At 53.4% G+C, this 16,688-nt stretch overlaps 1 protein-coding gene across 1 annotated transcript in view; it reads right to left on the reverse strand.

Moving 5' to 3' along the window:
• DNAH5 (dynein axonemal heavy chain 5) overlaps positions 1 to 16,688 on the reverse strand; it is a 5,605,957-nt gene that overhangs the window by 2,214,380 nt on the left and 3,374,889 nt on the right. Inside the window, exon 36 of the mRNA XM_086967405.1 lies at positions 3,635 to 3,813. Within this exon, the coding sequence (XP_086823531.1) occupies positions 3,635 to 3,813 (179 nt within the window). The remainder of the gene's footprint in view (positions 1 to 3,634; positions 3,814 to 16,688) is intronic.

The following is a 16,688-nucleotide window of genomic DNA, read 5'->3' on the forward strand; positions in this document are numbered from 1 at the left end:
GTGACTAAAGCAAGATCAGATGGAGCACCGGGCCCAAACGGCCTGCCACAGAACCTTTTCAAATCTGATGTAGCTTTTTGGTCAGGAACTCTAACAAACCTTTTCAACTACGCCCTGAGAACCGCAACCATCCCAGACTCATGGCGGGGTGCAATAATACATCCAATTTATAAATCAGGATCCCGCGCTGCCCCTAACAACTACAGACTCTTAGCTCTTTTGGACATTGAGGCTAAGCACTATGCAGGCCTCCTCTTGGAGGACCTGAAGCAATGGGCAACGGAACACAACCGGATTCCGATGAATCAAACAGGGTTCGTTGCCAACTCAGGGACTATGACCAATCTCCTAGCAGTGTCAACCATCGTCGACAAAGCACTCTTAACATCCAGGACAGTGCTATGCTGCTTTGTCGATTTCAAAGCAGCATTTGATAGGGTTCCTAGGGCGGCTCTATGGGAAAAGCTAAGGAAGTGGGGGATCCCTGACAAACTACTGGAGGCCATGATTCAACTTCACTCCCGCACTTGGGTACGAGTGAAGTTAGGGTCCGGCACGCATCTCTCGCGGAAAATTATGACAACGAGAGGTGTAAAGCAGGAATGCGTGCTGGCCCCCCTTCTCTTTAACCTGTTTATAGCAGATCTGTCACAGACCCTGGATGAAACTAATAGTCATCCTCCAAAGGTGGGCGGCACGGCACTCAGTAATCTGTTATATACCGATGACCTTGTTCTTTTCAGCCTTACCAAGGTCGGGCTGCAAAGGCTCCTTGACACACTGCTTCGCTACACAATAGCGAATCAATCTAAAGAAAACTCAAGTAGTCCCCTTTGGGAAGAAACGACATGTCTGCGGTGGGTGGACTTTTAACAACATAAGCCTCGCGATAGGTCAATCGTATAAATATCTTGGTGTCCACCTGGATTCAAGGGGCAACCTTTTAAAACAGCGCCATGAGATTGCAGTTAAAGCCACGACTCTTGCAGTATCTTTAACCAAGCTTTCGAAAAACCTCTCAGGTCCAACTCTTTTGCCCCTCCTGGAAGTCCTGAGAGCGAAAATCGGCCCCACCCTATCATACGGGATAGAGTCATTCAAGGGTAAATTGAATACGGCCCTAAACCAACATACCACCAAAATCTATTAAAAGGTCCTCCAGTTGCCAACTTCTGCATCTGCTGCACAGATAAGACTGGAGATGGGGCTACCAAACTATGAGGTTTTCAATATTGGTGCATACCTAAACTTGTGTCACAAGCTGAGGCAGGCTAACCCAGGCTCATTAGAATCTCTAGTCTGGCTAGAAATCTCCCAGAAAAATCCAGGTGGAACGTTTGGTCGCTTTTTAAGGAATATATTCAACAAATGTCAGCAGGTGACCTATGGGCTCTTAACCCCAGTCAGACAGCGTATTAAATCGCCATAAACAAATGTGTAAGAATGAGATCACTTATCACAGACAAAGCGCTCTTCTCAAAACGCAGCCATTCTTGGGCCCTTGTAAATTCTTACAGTCGGCTACTCCCCGCCGCTTACTTTTCCTGCACATATTCACTGTATCTAAAATGCACCCTTATAGCCATTAGAATGGGTGATTGGCGTTTTCTGCAAGATTTACCTCCCTGGAGACGGACAGAGGAAGATCTAACCTGCAGAGGGCGCGGTAAAAGAGCCGAAACATTGCTACACGTGGTTTGCCTCTGCCCAGCCTTTATCTTCCAACGCAGGTGCAAACTAAAAGCCGAATGGAATAGGTTGGGCGCCCGAACCTGCAGGCAAGCCATCATTGTGGCTCTGAACCCTGAAAACACTGACTTAAATATCAGACTAACAAAGTTCATCCAGCAAGCATATCGCAATTTTAAGTTAAAGAGGTCCTGCTAAATCCTCCCTCTTATTTCCTTTTTCCTTTTTATTACTTAATGATCCTTACGATACATCCCAAATTTCTAGGGGGATGAAATGAAAAGAATATGAGTAGTACCCCTAGGAGAATTGGGTCGTTTTTTAGTTGTTTGATATCCAATTCAGTGAGAGTAAAGAAAATGGGGTGAAGTTCCCTGTATATTAGATTTTAACTTTTGTACTATTTTTTCTTCTGGTTTTTATCCTTAAAAAAAAAAAAAAAAACATTTTTTATGGACCTAGGAGGCAGAGGATGCGGAAGACCCCTACTCTTATCATGGCTGGCTAATTGACTGTCTTGCTGTTTTTATTTTTAATGAGTTGTATACAACGTGAACTATGTAATCCTCTTTTAAAGATATCTGTGTTATATCTAAATAAAGAATTTCTAAGGCAGTGAGACCAGGAGCAACAGGAGTCTTCCTTGAACGCAGACTCTGTTCCAAGCGAAGTCCAACTGTCCAGACGGTCAAAGTGTTACATGGTTTCAGGCTTGAGTCTCGTCCCACGATGAATATGAGGACCCACCAAAAGGGCAGCCTTTTTATACCCTAAGGAAGGGGTTGGGACGACTCAAGGTACCCTACCAGCGGAGGGGCTGGACAGAGGGGAGGATACTCCCATGTCCCTTGTCCAGTTTTGTGCCAGAGCTGGAGCCAAGGGCACCCAGAACAGGTTCTAACTAGAGAATGCAAGGAGGGCACCAAATGTGCCCTTCAGAGCAGTCTGGTGGTGCTGGCAAGCGCCCACACCCCAGCCCAAAACACTAAGTCCTGTTTGGGAGGTGGTCACACCTCCCTGTGACAGGAAATCTATTGTTCTACCTTCTCCTGCTCAAGCGCAGCTCAGCAGCAGGAGGGCGGAATTGTGTCTAGGGTCAGCAGCAGCACTAGCTTGCTGGCAGAACCTGGAAGGCTTTTATCGGGAGTACTGGGGGCTTCCCGGAGGAGCCCCCCAGTGCATGGAATCATACCTTTAACACCGGTAAAGATGTTGTGTATGATTAATCTAACATGTTTGATACCTTACATGTCCAGGTTCGGCAAAGCCACTAAATAGTTAGACATAGCGTAATGACACATCACCACTATATGTATCAAAATGCTGACTGCACTTACAAAGCCTGGAGAATCAACTCTAGGGTTTGTAGGGGGTGACCTCCTCATGAAGGGACACCCTCACACTTACAACCCAGGACCCTGCCTTCAGGATTGAAAACGCCTGCCTTCGGGGTGACTTATAGGTTGTAAGTGTAGTGACCTCAGATATAAGGTAACTTTAATCTGTAGTAAATAGTGCTAGCACCAGTTTACAAAGGCTGCAATGGCAAGCCTGTAGTCACAGTATGAGTGGCATCTCTCTTTGGTGGCATAATACATGCTGCAGCCCATGGGAGATCCCTGGCGTACCTATGCCATGGTACTTTAGTACCATATGCTAGGGACATACCTGGGTACACCATTAGCCAATTGTGGATGTACAGAAGTACTTACCAAGTCAAATTGAGGGAGTAAGCACAATGACTAGGGTCCTGATTGGCAGGATCCCAGTCAGACTAATGAAAAAAACATACTGCCACCAGCAGAAAGTGGGGGTAACCATGAAAGTAGGTCCTGCTTTCCTACAACCACCATCATGTGTCAATACACAGTTGCATCCAAATTACAAAATAACAATGAAATTCCACTAAAGAACATGAAGTTGAGTACGCACTTATCCATCTCACCTTTAAAAATGCGTCCTAATCCTCGGAAGTCCATCTGGTCTGAACAGTTGAAGACAACAACATACTTTCCAAGACACCTTCCCATATCCTTGGTAGTTTCTGTTTTACCTGTCCCAGCTGGTCCCGCAGGTGCACCACCCATGCTCATTCCAAGTGCCTGAGCTAACGTAATATAGCATCTATTGAAAGTAAAGATTGATAATAGCATGTTATAAATATTTAAACAAACAATGATGAACTATTATTTCTAAAATGTAAGAAAAGTGAGCACTCCAAAACAGAATCATCAAATCCCTTCAGTTGTATACACACTGACCAATTATTAACACTTTCAGCAGAAAAGTTACATTCCAGTCAACATTGTTATTTATTAATTGGCAATCTTTTCCATCCACCTTGCTCTGTATAGCTGCAAATAATGCCTAATAAGTGATCAATATGTTACCAAGTTTGATATAACTTTTGGTATTTTGAATGCATGTAAGTGCCCTCAGAATCATCTCTATCCATGATACTGTGCTTGAAATATGCCTGGCCTCGCCAACTCCTCTGTCCAAATGTGTCTAGCTGCTTTCACTTTTTGTGCCCTCAACCACGTACTGTTCGCACCTGAAAGCACCTACCTACTCAATGACCAAGGGTCAGCACTCTGCAGATCTGTTACCTCTTTGAATGTCTTGGACATGCCAAACTGTCCTTGAGGCTTAACTGTGTCATGTTAGACGCCAATGATCACATTCCCTTCACTGCTTGATTTTACCACCTAGATGAAAACCTTTTCTCCAATGGGTACAGTATTTTGCCTGCTGTTAGACGGACCGGGAGGGTCGGCCGAGGACAAGGGGAGAGGTCTCCGGGGAGAGCCGTCTCCAGCGATCGTACAGACGAGTAACTTCCCCCCCCACAGAGGTACACCACACAAGGATAAAGTTTAACGTTCTTTATAAGCAATCTTTAAGTACGGTAGAATGGTACAAGGAGGTCTGGACTCAGGGGTCCCCTCGATTCTAGTCTCTTAGGTGGAAAGGGGGTAGCGGGACAGTCTTGTTACCACTCTGGTAGATGCGATGATAAGATGGGTAGCTCACAATCCTCGAGCTCGGCGTTCTAGATGGTCGGGCCGCGGCGGAGCCAGCAGGTCCCGGGATGATCGAAGGTGAAGACGGTCCGCGGCGGCGCCAGCAGGTCCCGGTGAAGGTGGTCGTTACAACGGTCCGCGGCAGCGCCAGCAGGTCCTGACGAGGATGAAGGTTTCAGAAGGTTGCGGCAGCGCCAGCAGGCAAGACAATAGTTCGCAAGGCAGGACTACGGCAACGCCAGTAGTCCGTCAAGGATGAGTTCTTCACTGCGTCTCTCGACTCCAGGATACAACTGCCTTCCTGCTCTAGAGCTGCCCCAGTTATAGGTCTGGCGCCCTTTGATGTCCGGACCCTCGCACTTGGAGGTCGGGAGGTCCGGGATGAGGGAGTCCAGACACCCAGCAGGGGGGTGGAGCCAGCGCCCGGGGGAGCTGGGGGCGATCGGCACCTGGTGGGGGAGAGCCATCGACACTTCTTTCTCCCATTGACCTGCCAAGTGGGCCGTTCACCTCCTGGGTGGATAGTGGTGCCGGGATGTCGGGGCCTGGCCAGGCCCAGGGTTAGGGTCGATCTGAGGCCACGCGGCCTCGTGGTGCAGTGTCCAAGATGGCGGCCGGGTCGGCCGAGGGAGCTGGAAGGGATTCGGCCCCATGATACAGAGATGTCCGGGGGCAGGAGTCCCGTATGGGACGGGGTGCGGGTTGCTTTTGTGGGTAACACCTGGAGGACCGGGGCTCGGGCCCTGTCAGGCGGGGAGGGAGCGAGCCCTCCACGTGGCCTGTCCAACATGCGTCCCCTCCAGCTGAAGGCGGGGAGAGTCACCCATCCTCTTGGGGACTCTCCTCGTCGAGGCGGAAAAAGCGTGACAGGCCATCTGCGTTGGCGTGGTCTTGGCCAGGTCGATGTTCCACAGTGAAGTCCATCCCCTGCAGGGAGATGGACCAACGCAATAGTTTTGGGTTTTCCCCCCGCATCTGCATTAGCCACTGCAGGGGGCGATGATCTGTCTGCACCCGAAAGTGGGTACCGAAGAGATAAGGCCGGAGCTTTTTGAGGGCCCACACCACTGCGAAGGCCTCCCTCTCGATGGTGCTCCAGCGTTGTTCTCGGGCCAGGAGACGTCTGCTGATGAAGGCTACTGGTTGGTCAAGTCCTTCGGGGTTCAACTGGGAGAGGACTGCCCCAATGCCATGGTCGGAGGCATCCGTCTGGACGATGAATTCCCGACTGTAGTCGGGGGCCTGGAGCACAGGGGCAGAGCACATGGCGGCCTTCAGCTTCTCGAAGGCCGCTTGACAGTCTGGGGTCCAGTTGACCTTCTTTGGGTGATTTTTGGATGTGAGTTCCGTGAGGGGCCCCACAATGCTGCCATAGTCCCTCACGAACCGCCGGTAGTAGCCTGTGAGCCCCAAGAAGGCGCAGACCTCGGTCTGTGTGATGGGGGGCTGCCAGGACTGGATGGCAGCGATCTTGAGTTGAAGAGGGGCCACCAGACCGCTTCCCACCTGGTGTCCGAGATAGGTCACGGACCCCTGACCAATTTGGCATTTGCTGGCCTTGATCGTGAGGCCGGCCCGTTGGAGGGCCTGCAGGACCTCTCGGAGGTGGTGGAGGTGGTCGGACCAGTGGCGGCTGTACACAGCGATATCGTCCAGGTAGGCGGAGCTGAATTCCTCGAGTCCTCCTCACCCACGCACACAAAGCCCTACATGACCAAGGCCCGAGCTACCTCAACAGCCGAATCAACTTCTACGCTCCCAAACGCCACCTCCGATTAGCCAACCACGCCCTCGCCGCCGTCCCCCGCATCCGAAGAGCGACTACAGGAGGAAGGTCCTTCTCCTACCTGGCCGCCAAGACCTGGAACTCCCTCCCGACCAACCTGCGCCTGACCCAAGACCACCTCTCCTTCAGGAAGAAGCTGAAGACCTGGCTGTTCGAGCAGTAGCGGCACCCCCCCACTCCCAGCGCCTTGAGACCCTACGGGTATGTAGTGCGCTCTATAAATGTCATTGATTGATTGATTGATTGAGTCCCGCCAAGACCTGGTTCACTAGTCGCTGAAAAGTAGCTGGGGCATTCTTCATGCCGAATGGCATGACCTTGAAGTGGTAGTGGCCATCAGGGGTGGAAGAGGCGGATCGTTCTTGGGCCCGGGGTGTGAGACCGATCTGCCAGTAGCCCGCTGTCAGGTCGAAGATGCTGAGGTAGCGGGCAGCTCCCATGCGGTCGATCAGTTCATCCGCTCGGGGGATGGGATGAGCGTCGGTTCTGGTGACAGCGTTCAAGCCACGGTAGTCGACGCAGAATCGGAGCTCGGGAGTGGTGCCGGGGGCGGCAGCTTTGGGGACCAGTACCACTGGGCTGGCCCAGGGGCTGTCTGAGGGCTCGATGACCCCGAGCGTGAGCATCTTGGACACCTCCTCTTGGATGCAGGCCCGTACCCGATCTGGTACGCGGTATGCCCGATGTCGGATAGGGGGACTGTCCCCAGTGTCCACGTCGTGCAAGCACCAGGGGGTGACCCCTGGGGTGAGGGAAAACAGAGTTGCAAACTGCAGCAGGAGGTCCCGGCAGCCTTGGCGCTGTTCCGGGGTGAGGGCCTCTGAGAGTCGGACCCCGTCCACGGAACCATCTTTCTCCCGGGCCTTTAGGAGATCAGGGAGGGGCTCGGAGTCTTCTTCGGCTCCGCTGTCTGTAGCCATCAGGAGGCTGAGCTCCGAGCGCACAAAGTGGGGTTTGAGTCTATTGGCATGGAGTACCCGGAGGGGGTTCCGTGAAGATTCCATATCGAAGAGATAGGTGACGGGGCTCTTGCACTCGACCACTTTGAAGGGCCCCGTCCACTTGTCCTGTAAGGCACATGGTTCGGTGGGGGACATCACCCACACTTGTTGGCCAGGTTCGAACTCGATGGAGGAGGCATTTTGATCGTACCACTTCTTCATGTCCTCCTGACTGGCCTCAAGGTTCGCTTTTGCCATTTCTCTGAATCGCCTGGTCTGATTGCGTAGGGTCAGGAGGTACTTGAAGACATCTGGAGGGGTCTTTAGGGGGGGCATCTCCCAACCTTCTTTGACTAGGCTGAGTGGCCCTCGCACAGGGTGTCCGTATAAGAGTTCGAACGGGCTGAAGCCGAGGGACTTCTGGGGGACTTCTCGATATGCGAAGAGGAGGCACGGCAGTAGCACATCCCACTGTCGACGGAGAGGCTCTTCCAACCCCCCAATCATCCCTTTGAGCGTGCGGTTGAACCGCTCGACTAGTCCGTTTCCTTGAGGGTGATAGGGGGTCGTGAATCGATAGGTGACCCCGCTCTGTTGCCAGAGGGATTTCATATATTTTGAAATAAAGTTTGTGCCTCGGTCGCTGACGACTTCTCGGGGAAAGCCCACCCGGGAGAAGATCCCCATCAAGGCCCGGCCGACCACCGGGGCTGTCACAGTTCGCAGGGGAACAGCCTCGGGGTAGCGGGTGGCGTGGTCCACCAGTACCAGGATGAACCGATGTCCTTGTGCTGTACGGGGGTCCAGGGGCCCCACAATGTCTATTCCCACCCTCTCGAACGGGGTGGTGGCAACTGGGAAGGGTTGCAGAGGTGCTTTAAGCTTGCGGCCGCTCTTCCCGCTGGCCTGGCACGTGGGGCAGGACCGGCAGTGGTTGAGGACGTCGTTTCTCATCTTGGGCCAGAAAAAGTGGGTCACCAGGCGACTGTAGGTTTTGTCTTGACCCAGGTGACCAGCCAGGGGGACATCGTGGGCCAAGTTTAGCAAGAAGTCTCTAAAGCGGAGGGGCACCACTAGCACTCGACTGGCCCCTAACTCCGCGATTCTCTGTTCACTGTACAACAGGTCGTTGTCCCAATAAATCCAATGGGCTCCGGAGGTGTCTCCTGCGCTCTGGTCGAGGGCTTGCTGGCGGAGTCCCTCGAGGGAGGGACAGGTCTTCTGCTCTTGACGGAACTGTTCCTGGGTGGGCCCCCCTTCCTGACGCCACTGAGCCAGGTCGGGAAGGTCCTGGAGCTGAGCGAGCCCTTCGGGGGTTTGCTCTGGGGGGTCGGCATGGTCGGTGTCTTCTACTGGAGCGACCGGGGGAGGAGGTGCCGGCCATTCAGGTTCTTCGGGTCGGGGGATGGTACGGGCAGCCATGGACCGGGTGGTTACGCACGCCCAGTCCGGGAGGCCCAACAGCCCCAGGTGCTCTCTTCTCTCGACGGCGGCCCACGGGGAACTCTCAAGATCATTCCCCAGGAGACAGTCCACGGGGGCATCATCTCGGACCGTCACCTTTAACATGCCGGAGACTCCTCCCCATTCGAAGGGGACGCAGGCCATCCGACATAGACTCTCCGAATTGTCGGCTGAACGGACAGGGCAGAGAATGTTCGGCAGGATCTGTTCTGGGGTCACCAGGTGACAGCGGACGGCTGTCACACTGGCCCCTGTGTCACGTAGGGCTTCGGCCCTGCGCCCATTAATGTTCACCCACTGACTATATTTTCGGGTGTTGGCAGGTAGGGGAGCCCGCGGGCCCATGTCTCTTCCCCCTAGGCACGCTAGAACCATGGCGGCAGGTTCCCACTCTTGTTGTTCTTGCTCGCATTCCTCGTGTTCTTCGGAGATGTGTTCTCCCCCCAGGGCGGCGGCAGCTACCTGGCGGGGTCTCGGAGTCTGGTTCTGTGGACAATTCGGGTCATTTGCGTAGTGGCCGACTCGCTGGCATCGGTGACACGTGACATTGGCTCTGTACCCCGGGCGCACCGGGGGGTTGCCCCGGTTGGCCGGGGGCGGGGTGCTGGCAGCGGGAGCGGCCGGGGCGGTGTCTCTTCTTCGTCCATGGCCTCCTCCTCCTCCTCGGGGACGGTGCTGACCTTGGTTGTTCCGGTTCTGTTCGTGCGGCCCATTCCGGCCCACTCGGGTGATCTCCCACCGGTCAGCCTCGGCGGCGAGCTGCCTTGGATCAGTCAATTTACTGTCGAGGAGGTGCTGCCTGAGCTCGACAAAGCAGTTGTTAGAGAGGTGCTCCCACACCATGAGATTAAAAAGTTGCTCGTAGGTCGTTACATGGCTTCCCTTGATCCAACCCTCGAAGGCTCGGCTGAAATAGTTTACATACTCCACCCAAGTTGTACCCGGGATCCGGGTGCAGTCTCGGAACCTCTGGCGGTACATTTCGGGTGTGAGCCCATATCGGGTGAGGAGGGCAGCCTTCATGTGGTCATAGGAGGTCATCAGATGGTCTGGGAGCTGTAACAGGGCATCGCGGCCCTCATTGACGAACCTCCCCCATAGACCGGCTCCCCAGTCGCTTCGATCGATCCGGTGGGAGGTCATGGCGATCTCGTAGGCCTTGAACCACTGTTGTATGTCGTCATCACGGAAATACTCTCGAACGACATCCTTGGGGATGTGGACTTTCTTTTCTGTCGCTCCTGGGGTGCGCGGTTGCTCGGGCACCCCCAGTTCTTTGTTCTGCTTTCGTACGTCTATTTCTGCTAGCTTGCGCTCGTGTTCATACGCTAGTCTCTTTTCTTCGAGTTCTCTTTGTCTCTGTTTTTCTTCCCGTTCTTCTCGGAGCCGCAGATGTTCTAGGTTCAGCTTTTGTTCGGCTAATTTGAGTTCACCGTCCATTTTGAGCCGGGCCATTTCTAACTCATGCAGTCTGTTTTTTTCTCTCTCTTGGATCTCTTCCTGCGAGAGACCCGCTCTTCGCTCCTCGGGAGCCGTGGTGTTCCTCTCTGATGCTGCAACATTTTGGTCCGGGGGTCTGACGGCCCCGGTTTCAGCCCACGACTCAATGGCGTGCTTGAAATCGTCTTTAGTACTCAGACCGGTGGTAGCAATGCCTAGTTCAATGCAGAATTGTTTCAACTCACGATGGCTGTATTCTTCCAATTTCTCCATCTGGAATTTCTCGGTGGATCCGCTTTATTTGGTTGTCATTGTGGTTTCGTCGTGGGGTGAGCTACTCTCTGTACGATTACGCGTTGATTCGGATCGCGCCGCTGGCCACCAATGTTAGACGGACCGGGAGGGTCGGCCGAGGACAAGGGGAGAGGTGTCCGGGGAGAGCCGTCTCCAGCGATCGTACAGACGAGTAACTTCCCCCCCCACAGAGGTACACCACACAAGGATAAAGTTTAACGTTCTTTATAAGCAATCTTTAAGTACGGTAGAATGGTACAAGGAGGTCTGGACTCAGGGGTCCCCTCGATTCTAGTCTCTTAGGTGGAAAGGGGGTAGCGGGACAGTCTTGTTACCACTCTGGTAGATGCGATGATAAGATGGGTAGCTCACAATCCTCGAGCTCGGCGTTCTAGATGGTCGGGCCGTGGCGGAGCCAGCAGGTCCCGGGATGATCGAAGGTGAAGACGGTCCGCGGCGGCGCCAGCAGGTCCCGGTGAAGGTGGTCGTTACAACGGTCCGCGGCAGCGCCAGCAGGTCCTGACGAGGATGAAGGTTTCAGAAGGTTGCGGCAGCGCCAGCAGGCAAGACAATAGTTCGCAAGGCAGGACTACGGCAGCGCCAGTAGTCCGTCAAGGATGAGTTCTTCACTGCGTCTCTCGACTCCAGGATACAAATGCCTTCCTGCTCTGGAGCTGCCCCAGTTATAGGTCTGGCGCCCTTTGATGTCCGGACCCTCGCACTTGGAGGTCGGGAGGTCCGGGATGAGGTAGGCGTGGGCGGAAAATCCGTTCCGCTCGCGGATTTTGCGGATTTTCGGGAAATCCGCAATCCGCGAGATTTGCGAATTTCCCGCAAAATCCGCAAATCCGCGAGCAGCGGATTTTGCTCGCACTGCTCGCACTGTTCGCGTGAGTTCGCGCCCCGCGAATAAGTGCAAAATTGCAGAAATACGATCTTAGCAAAACTGAAAGTAACTACTTACCAGGTTCAAAAGTTCAGGCTCATCATTAGTAGCCATTTCCTGGAGTGCTTCCTGAGGGGCCCCTCCAGAGTTCAGTTGCCAGTTGAAACTAGTATGTGACCCTGCTCTGAACCTCAGAATAGTTACACATATGCCACAAAGGTCCTGAATTACAGCTAAGGGAGACAAGCAGGAGCCAGGCTGGAAGTTAAAATCCATTAATCAGCCCCTAATTCATTATTGTCAGTTGGGGCAGGGCAGGTGTTGTAACTAATTTTGCAACAATGAAAGCACTTAGCAAGTGCAAAAGATCACTAATCAGGGCGCACTAAGGAAGCAGGTGCCAGCTAAAAAAATATTCTGTGACACATGAATCAGCCCCAAATTAATTCAGGTCACTTGAGGCAGGGAAGGTGTGCTTTGCTTTGCCGAAAATAATGTACACTGGACAACCAGAGGGTGTGGTGATGAAACAGAGGGTGGCATGGGTGGGCCAGAGGGTGGCATGAGTAGTCAGAGAGTGGCAGTGGTGACAGAGAGTGGCAGTGATGAAGAAGAGTGTCCCAAACAGGCTGGACACGTAGAAACAAAGAGTTCGCGAAACTTGCGACCCGACAGGTAAGTTCGCAATTTGCGAAAGTGTACAAAACCCTCGCGAACTGGCAGAAACACGGGCGAACACAAAAAAAAAAAAAATCCGCAAATTCGCGGGAATTCGCGGATTTTGCGGATTGCGAATCCGCAAATCCGCAAAATTCGCGAACGCGAGATCCGCAAAATTCGCTCATGCTTAGGATGAGGGAGTCCAGACACCCAGCAGGGGGGTGGAGCCAGCACCCGGGGGAGCTGGGGGCGATCGGCACCTGGCGGGGGAGAGCCATCGACACTTCTTTCTCCCATTGACCTGCCAAGTGGGCCGTTCACCTCCTGGGTGGATAGTGGTGCCGGGATGTCGGGGCCTGGCCAGGCCCAGGGTTAGGGTCGATCTGAGGCCACGCGGCCTCGTGGTGCAGTGTCCAAGATGGCGGCCGGGTCGGCCGAGGGAGCTGGAAGGGATTCGGCCCCATGATACAGAGATGTCCGGGGGCAGGAGTCCCGTATGGGACGGGGTGCGGGTTGCTTTTGTGGGTAACACCTGGAGGACCGGGGCTCGGGCCCTGTCAGGCGGGGAGGGAGCGAGCCCTTCACGTGGCCTGTCCAACACCTGCCAACTCCCATATTCAGTGACTCAGTATGAGAAATGTCTGCCAATATGGTTCTAGAAATAACTGTTTTCCATCATCAAATAATGTTGTGTGTTCACTTTGTTTGTACTGTGTGCCAATGATGTACTTAAAATGTTAGACTATGTAACCCATCAATTCAGCATGAGGAGGCATGTGGGTATTCTGGATACACTAGCATGAAATATGCCACACAGTTTTCACGTACGCACATTTATCATGCAGGGACAGGTGTTTTTTATGTGTCCTTGACATCTGGCATGTAATACAAATTTTGTTCTGGACTTCTAGAAAGCCATGGATCTAGATACAGTTCAGTGCCTAGAGTTTCTGCAATTGATTGTGTATGAAATCCTTTTTTTTTGAGTGGTTACCTAGGATTTTTCATCTTTTGCTGGTCCCTATATTTTTACTGGCATTGAAACTCTGTGCCCTTTAACCCTGCTAACCAGTGGTAAAGTGTCAGTGCTCCCCGTTTAAACATGGTTGAAATGGCACACTCCTAACGGACAAGTTACTTACCTTTGGTAACAATATATCTGTAAGAAATATTAGTAGTGATAGATTCCTTACCTTAGAATTATCTCCAGGCATCAGACTGGATCCAGAAAGTTTTCGTCAGCAGTACCCCTGCGCGTCAGAAGGTGGCATTGTGCGGCTCTGCCTCCGTTGCTGGCGACGTGGTCACCGAGATGATGTTGCCAGCGCTACTTAGACGCCGCCCACGCGCGCTGACATCAGTTCTGTACACGACTTTCCACGCCAGGAACACAGAGCCATGCAAGAAACTGACCACTGGTGCATTGAAACTAGGGCCCTGAAAGGAATGACTTTAACCCTAGAAATCAGTTCGCAGAATGGGGAGGATGGGTGGAGCAGTAAGGAATATATCACTACTAATGTTTCTTACAGATATATCATTACTGAAGGTAAGTAACTTGTCCATCTGAAAGAAACACATAGTGATAGATTCCTTACCTTAGAATAGTTACCCCAGCAATACCAACCCCAGTGGTGGTTCTGCGAACCAAGATCACACCAGACAGTTCCGGAGAACACAACGGCCATAGTAGCCTTCTTTCCAGACTTGGCTGTCCAGGCAATAATGCTTAGTAAATGTGTGCAGCGAGGCCCACGTGGCTACCTGACAAAATGTCTTGCAGGGGGACACCACGTTTGCAGAGTAGTGAGTGCAGAGTAGTGAGTGCAGAGTGCAGAGTAGAGTGCAGAGTAGTGAGTTGTTAGAAATGGGATCCCTGGCTGGCCAGGGCTTTCGCCAAAGTCAGTCAGAGACCACCACTCCTAAGTCAGGGCAAGGGAGTTACACACCAAGATAACTCCTACTCACCCTCTAGGTAACATGGCGCGAGCAGCAAGGCTAAACTTGGAGGTGATATGAGTTAAGTATTTGCGCACGCACCCCAGCAACAACACCCAAGGCCCACCACAAAGGAAACTCCACACAAGGTTATATAAAAAATAGCCTTTGTATTCCAATAAACATACATTAGATAAAAACGCACACTTTACATTGTGCCATAGGCACGGGCAGAATTTACAGGGGATTATGTACAAGACAGGGCCACCTGGACCACTGTCAGGAATCAGCACTTTTGAACTTAGCACTTTTTAGATCATAGAATTATCACTGTAGCACAAAAATAACATACAACCAGTCACTACTGGTACCAGGTGAGCACCACCTATGCAACCCTCACTATCTTAGGAGATTACACTAGGGAACCTGGGCTCTGCTAGCGCCACCTGTACTAGCAAGAAGGAAACCACCTAAGTATTGCTATACCTGTAGGGGTCTAAGGAAGGAAACACATGATGCATCACAATACATTCAGCGGTGTAAAAGGACAAGAAAAGAACACATGATGAATAATCTACCCATTCAGAGGTGTAAGCAAAAACACACAGTTGCGCAAAACTCAGATAAGTCACCACCTGTGACGGTCCCTAGGCCAACTGGCCTCTCTAGGGCTAGGATGCCCTGTGTCCCAAAGTCAGGGGGCCTAAACGTGGCAGTTGCCCACAAAGTGCTGGGCAACTGGTGCAGGGAAAGTTAGCGCAACGTTGGAGCCCTGTGGGCTCAAGAACCACCACTGTGGCACTGCGGAGCCTCTCTGGGCTCCTGGACAAGAAATGGCGCACTGAGCCTCTCTGAGGCTCTTCAACACGAAATAGGCACTCGAGCCTCTCTAGGCTCTCAAAGCAAGGAAATGGCACCCTCAGAGCCTCTCTGGGCTCGCAGAACGACTGTGGGTGCAAGAGCCTCTCTGGGCTCGAAGACAACGGACTCTGCCTCACTAGGCAGGGGGGGTCCCTCACGGGGGACTCAGGCACAACTGGAGAGCCTCTCGGGGCTCAAAGAACAATGGCCACGTTGGAGTCCCTCTCGGGGGACTCGGAGCAAGGACAAATGCACCCCAGAGCCTACAGGCTCACGAACAAAGAACTGCCCTCGAGCCTCTCAGGGCTCGCGAAACAAGGGTGCCGGCAATCGAGCCTCGCAAGGCTCGCAAACAGGAAATGCCCCCAAGAGCCTCTCAGGCTCTAAACACAAGGGCGCGAGGTCGTGCTGCTGAGGGGGGGGGGGACACCGACAACGTGTCCCGGCGCCCCTCCCTTCTATTCCTGTGGCAACACTCACCGGCTGTTCTGGGCGGCTTGGTGCCGCGGGCGGGCTCCTCTCACTCTCCAGGGGCCTCGACCAGACGTGGCAGGCTCTGCTCCTTCTCCCGGGGCTCCTCTCTCCACTCGGGGAGCCTCGAGGACATGGCCGGCAGCTTTACTTCTTCTCCGCCTGGCCCCGTCACGCAGCAATCCGCCTGACTTCCTCTGGGGCCGCCAATGGCAGCACGGCCGTGGGGGTATGGAGGCGGGACTTCCGGGTCGCCGGCGGCTCGCTTTAGATAGGCAGGCGGGGTCCCATTATCCGAGGAGTGGGCTCCCTCGTGATAAATTAATATCTCCAAAATGGGGCAATGCCGGGTGGGCACCGGCCTCTAAATCAAATATAAAGCGAGGTAGGCACTCGCTATGCACCGTAATTTCGGGCTGATGCCGGGTGGGCACCGGCTGGGCTCTCAAAGCGCTAACAGCGCTAACAACGAAGGCAAGGCGCTCCCAAGCGCCACAGGATAAATTACAGCGCTCACAGCGCTAGGAGCCCACTGAAGCGCTCTCAAGCGCTAGGAAAGGGGTTTCAGCGCTCCCCAGCGCTGAAGGGCAGAGAGCAGCGCTCTCAGTGCTGTAGGCACAACACAAGCTCCAGCAGGGGCTGGAGGGAGGCAGGGGGAGCAAGGCTGGGCCAGAGCCAGCACACTGGGTCTCCAGGCAGGGAGACACCCCAAGTGGCGGTCCTCCTGGCCCCAGCAGCAGCAACAGCCCCCTCTGGCAGGATCCAAAAGCAGAACAACTTCAGTGGGGACACAGCCCCTTTCTTATACAGTAAATCCTTTGTCTAAGGGTGCAGGGTGGGGGGAGAAACCAGTCGCAGCTGGTTCTGGAGCACTCTTGATGGCCCAACCACCCATTTCATTCACTGGGGAGGCTAGGGTCGTTAGACACACCACAGGGGGGCGGAGCCAGCATTGTGTGGGGAAAACCCAGCCCATCCAGGACACAGGTACACTCCTCCCACACATCACTCATGCTAATCTCCCACTCACCACCGGGCAGACCCATCCAGACTTCCTGGAGCCTGGCATGCCAGCCAGCTCCAGCCAATCACACTCCAGCACCCTCACTGCACACATATCTCAATGTCCAGAAGTAGCACTTCCCTTCTAGACACATACATGCCGCATTCACCATCTCGCAGCATTCACTCTCACGAGTTTACACATACTAAATTCGAGCCTGCACTCCCCACGC

This window comes from Lissotriton vulgaris, chromosome 4_1 (genome assembly GCF_964263255.1).
Source record: "Lissotriton vulgaris chromosome 4_1, aLisVul1.2, whole genome shotgun sequence".
NCBI lineage: Eukaryota > Metazoa > Chordata > Amphibia > Caudata > Salamandridae > Lissotriton > Lissotriton vulgaris.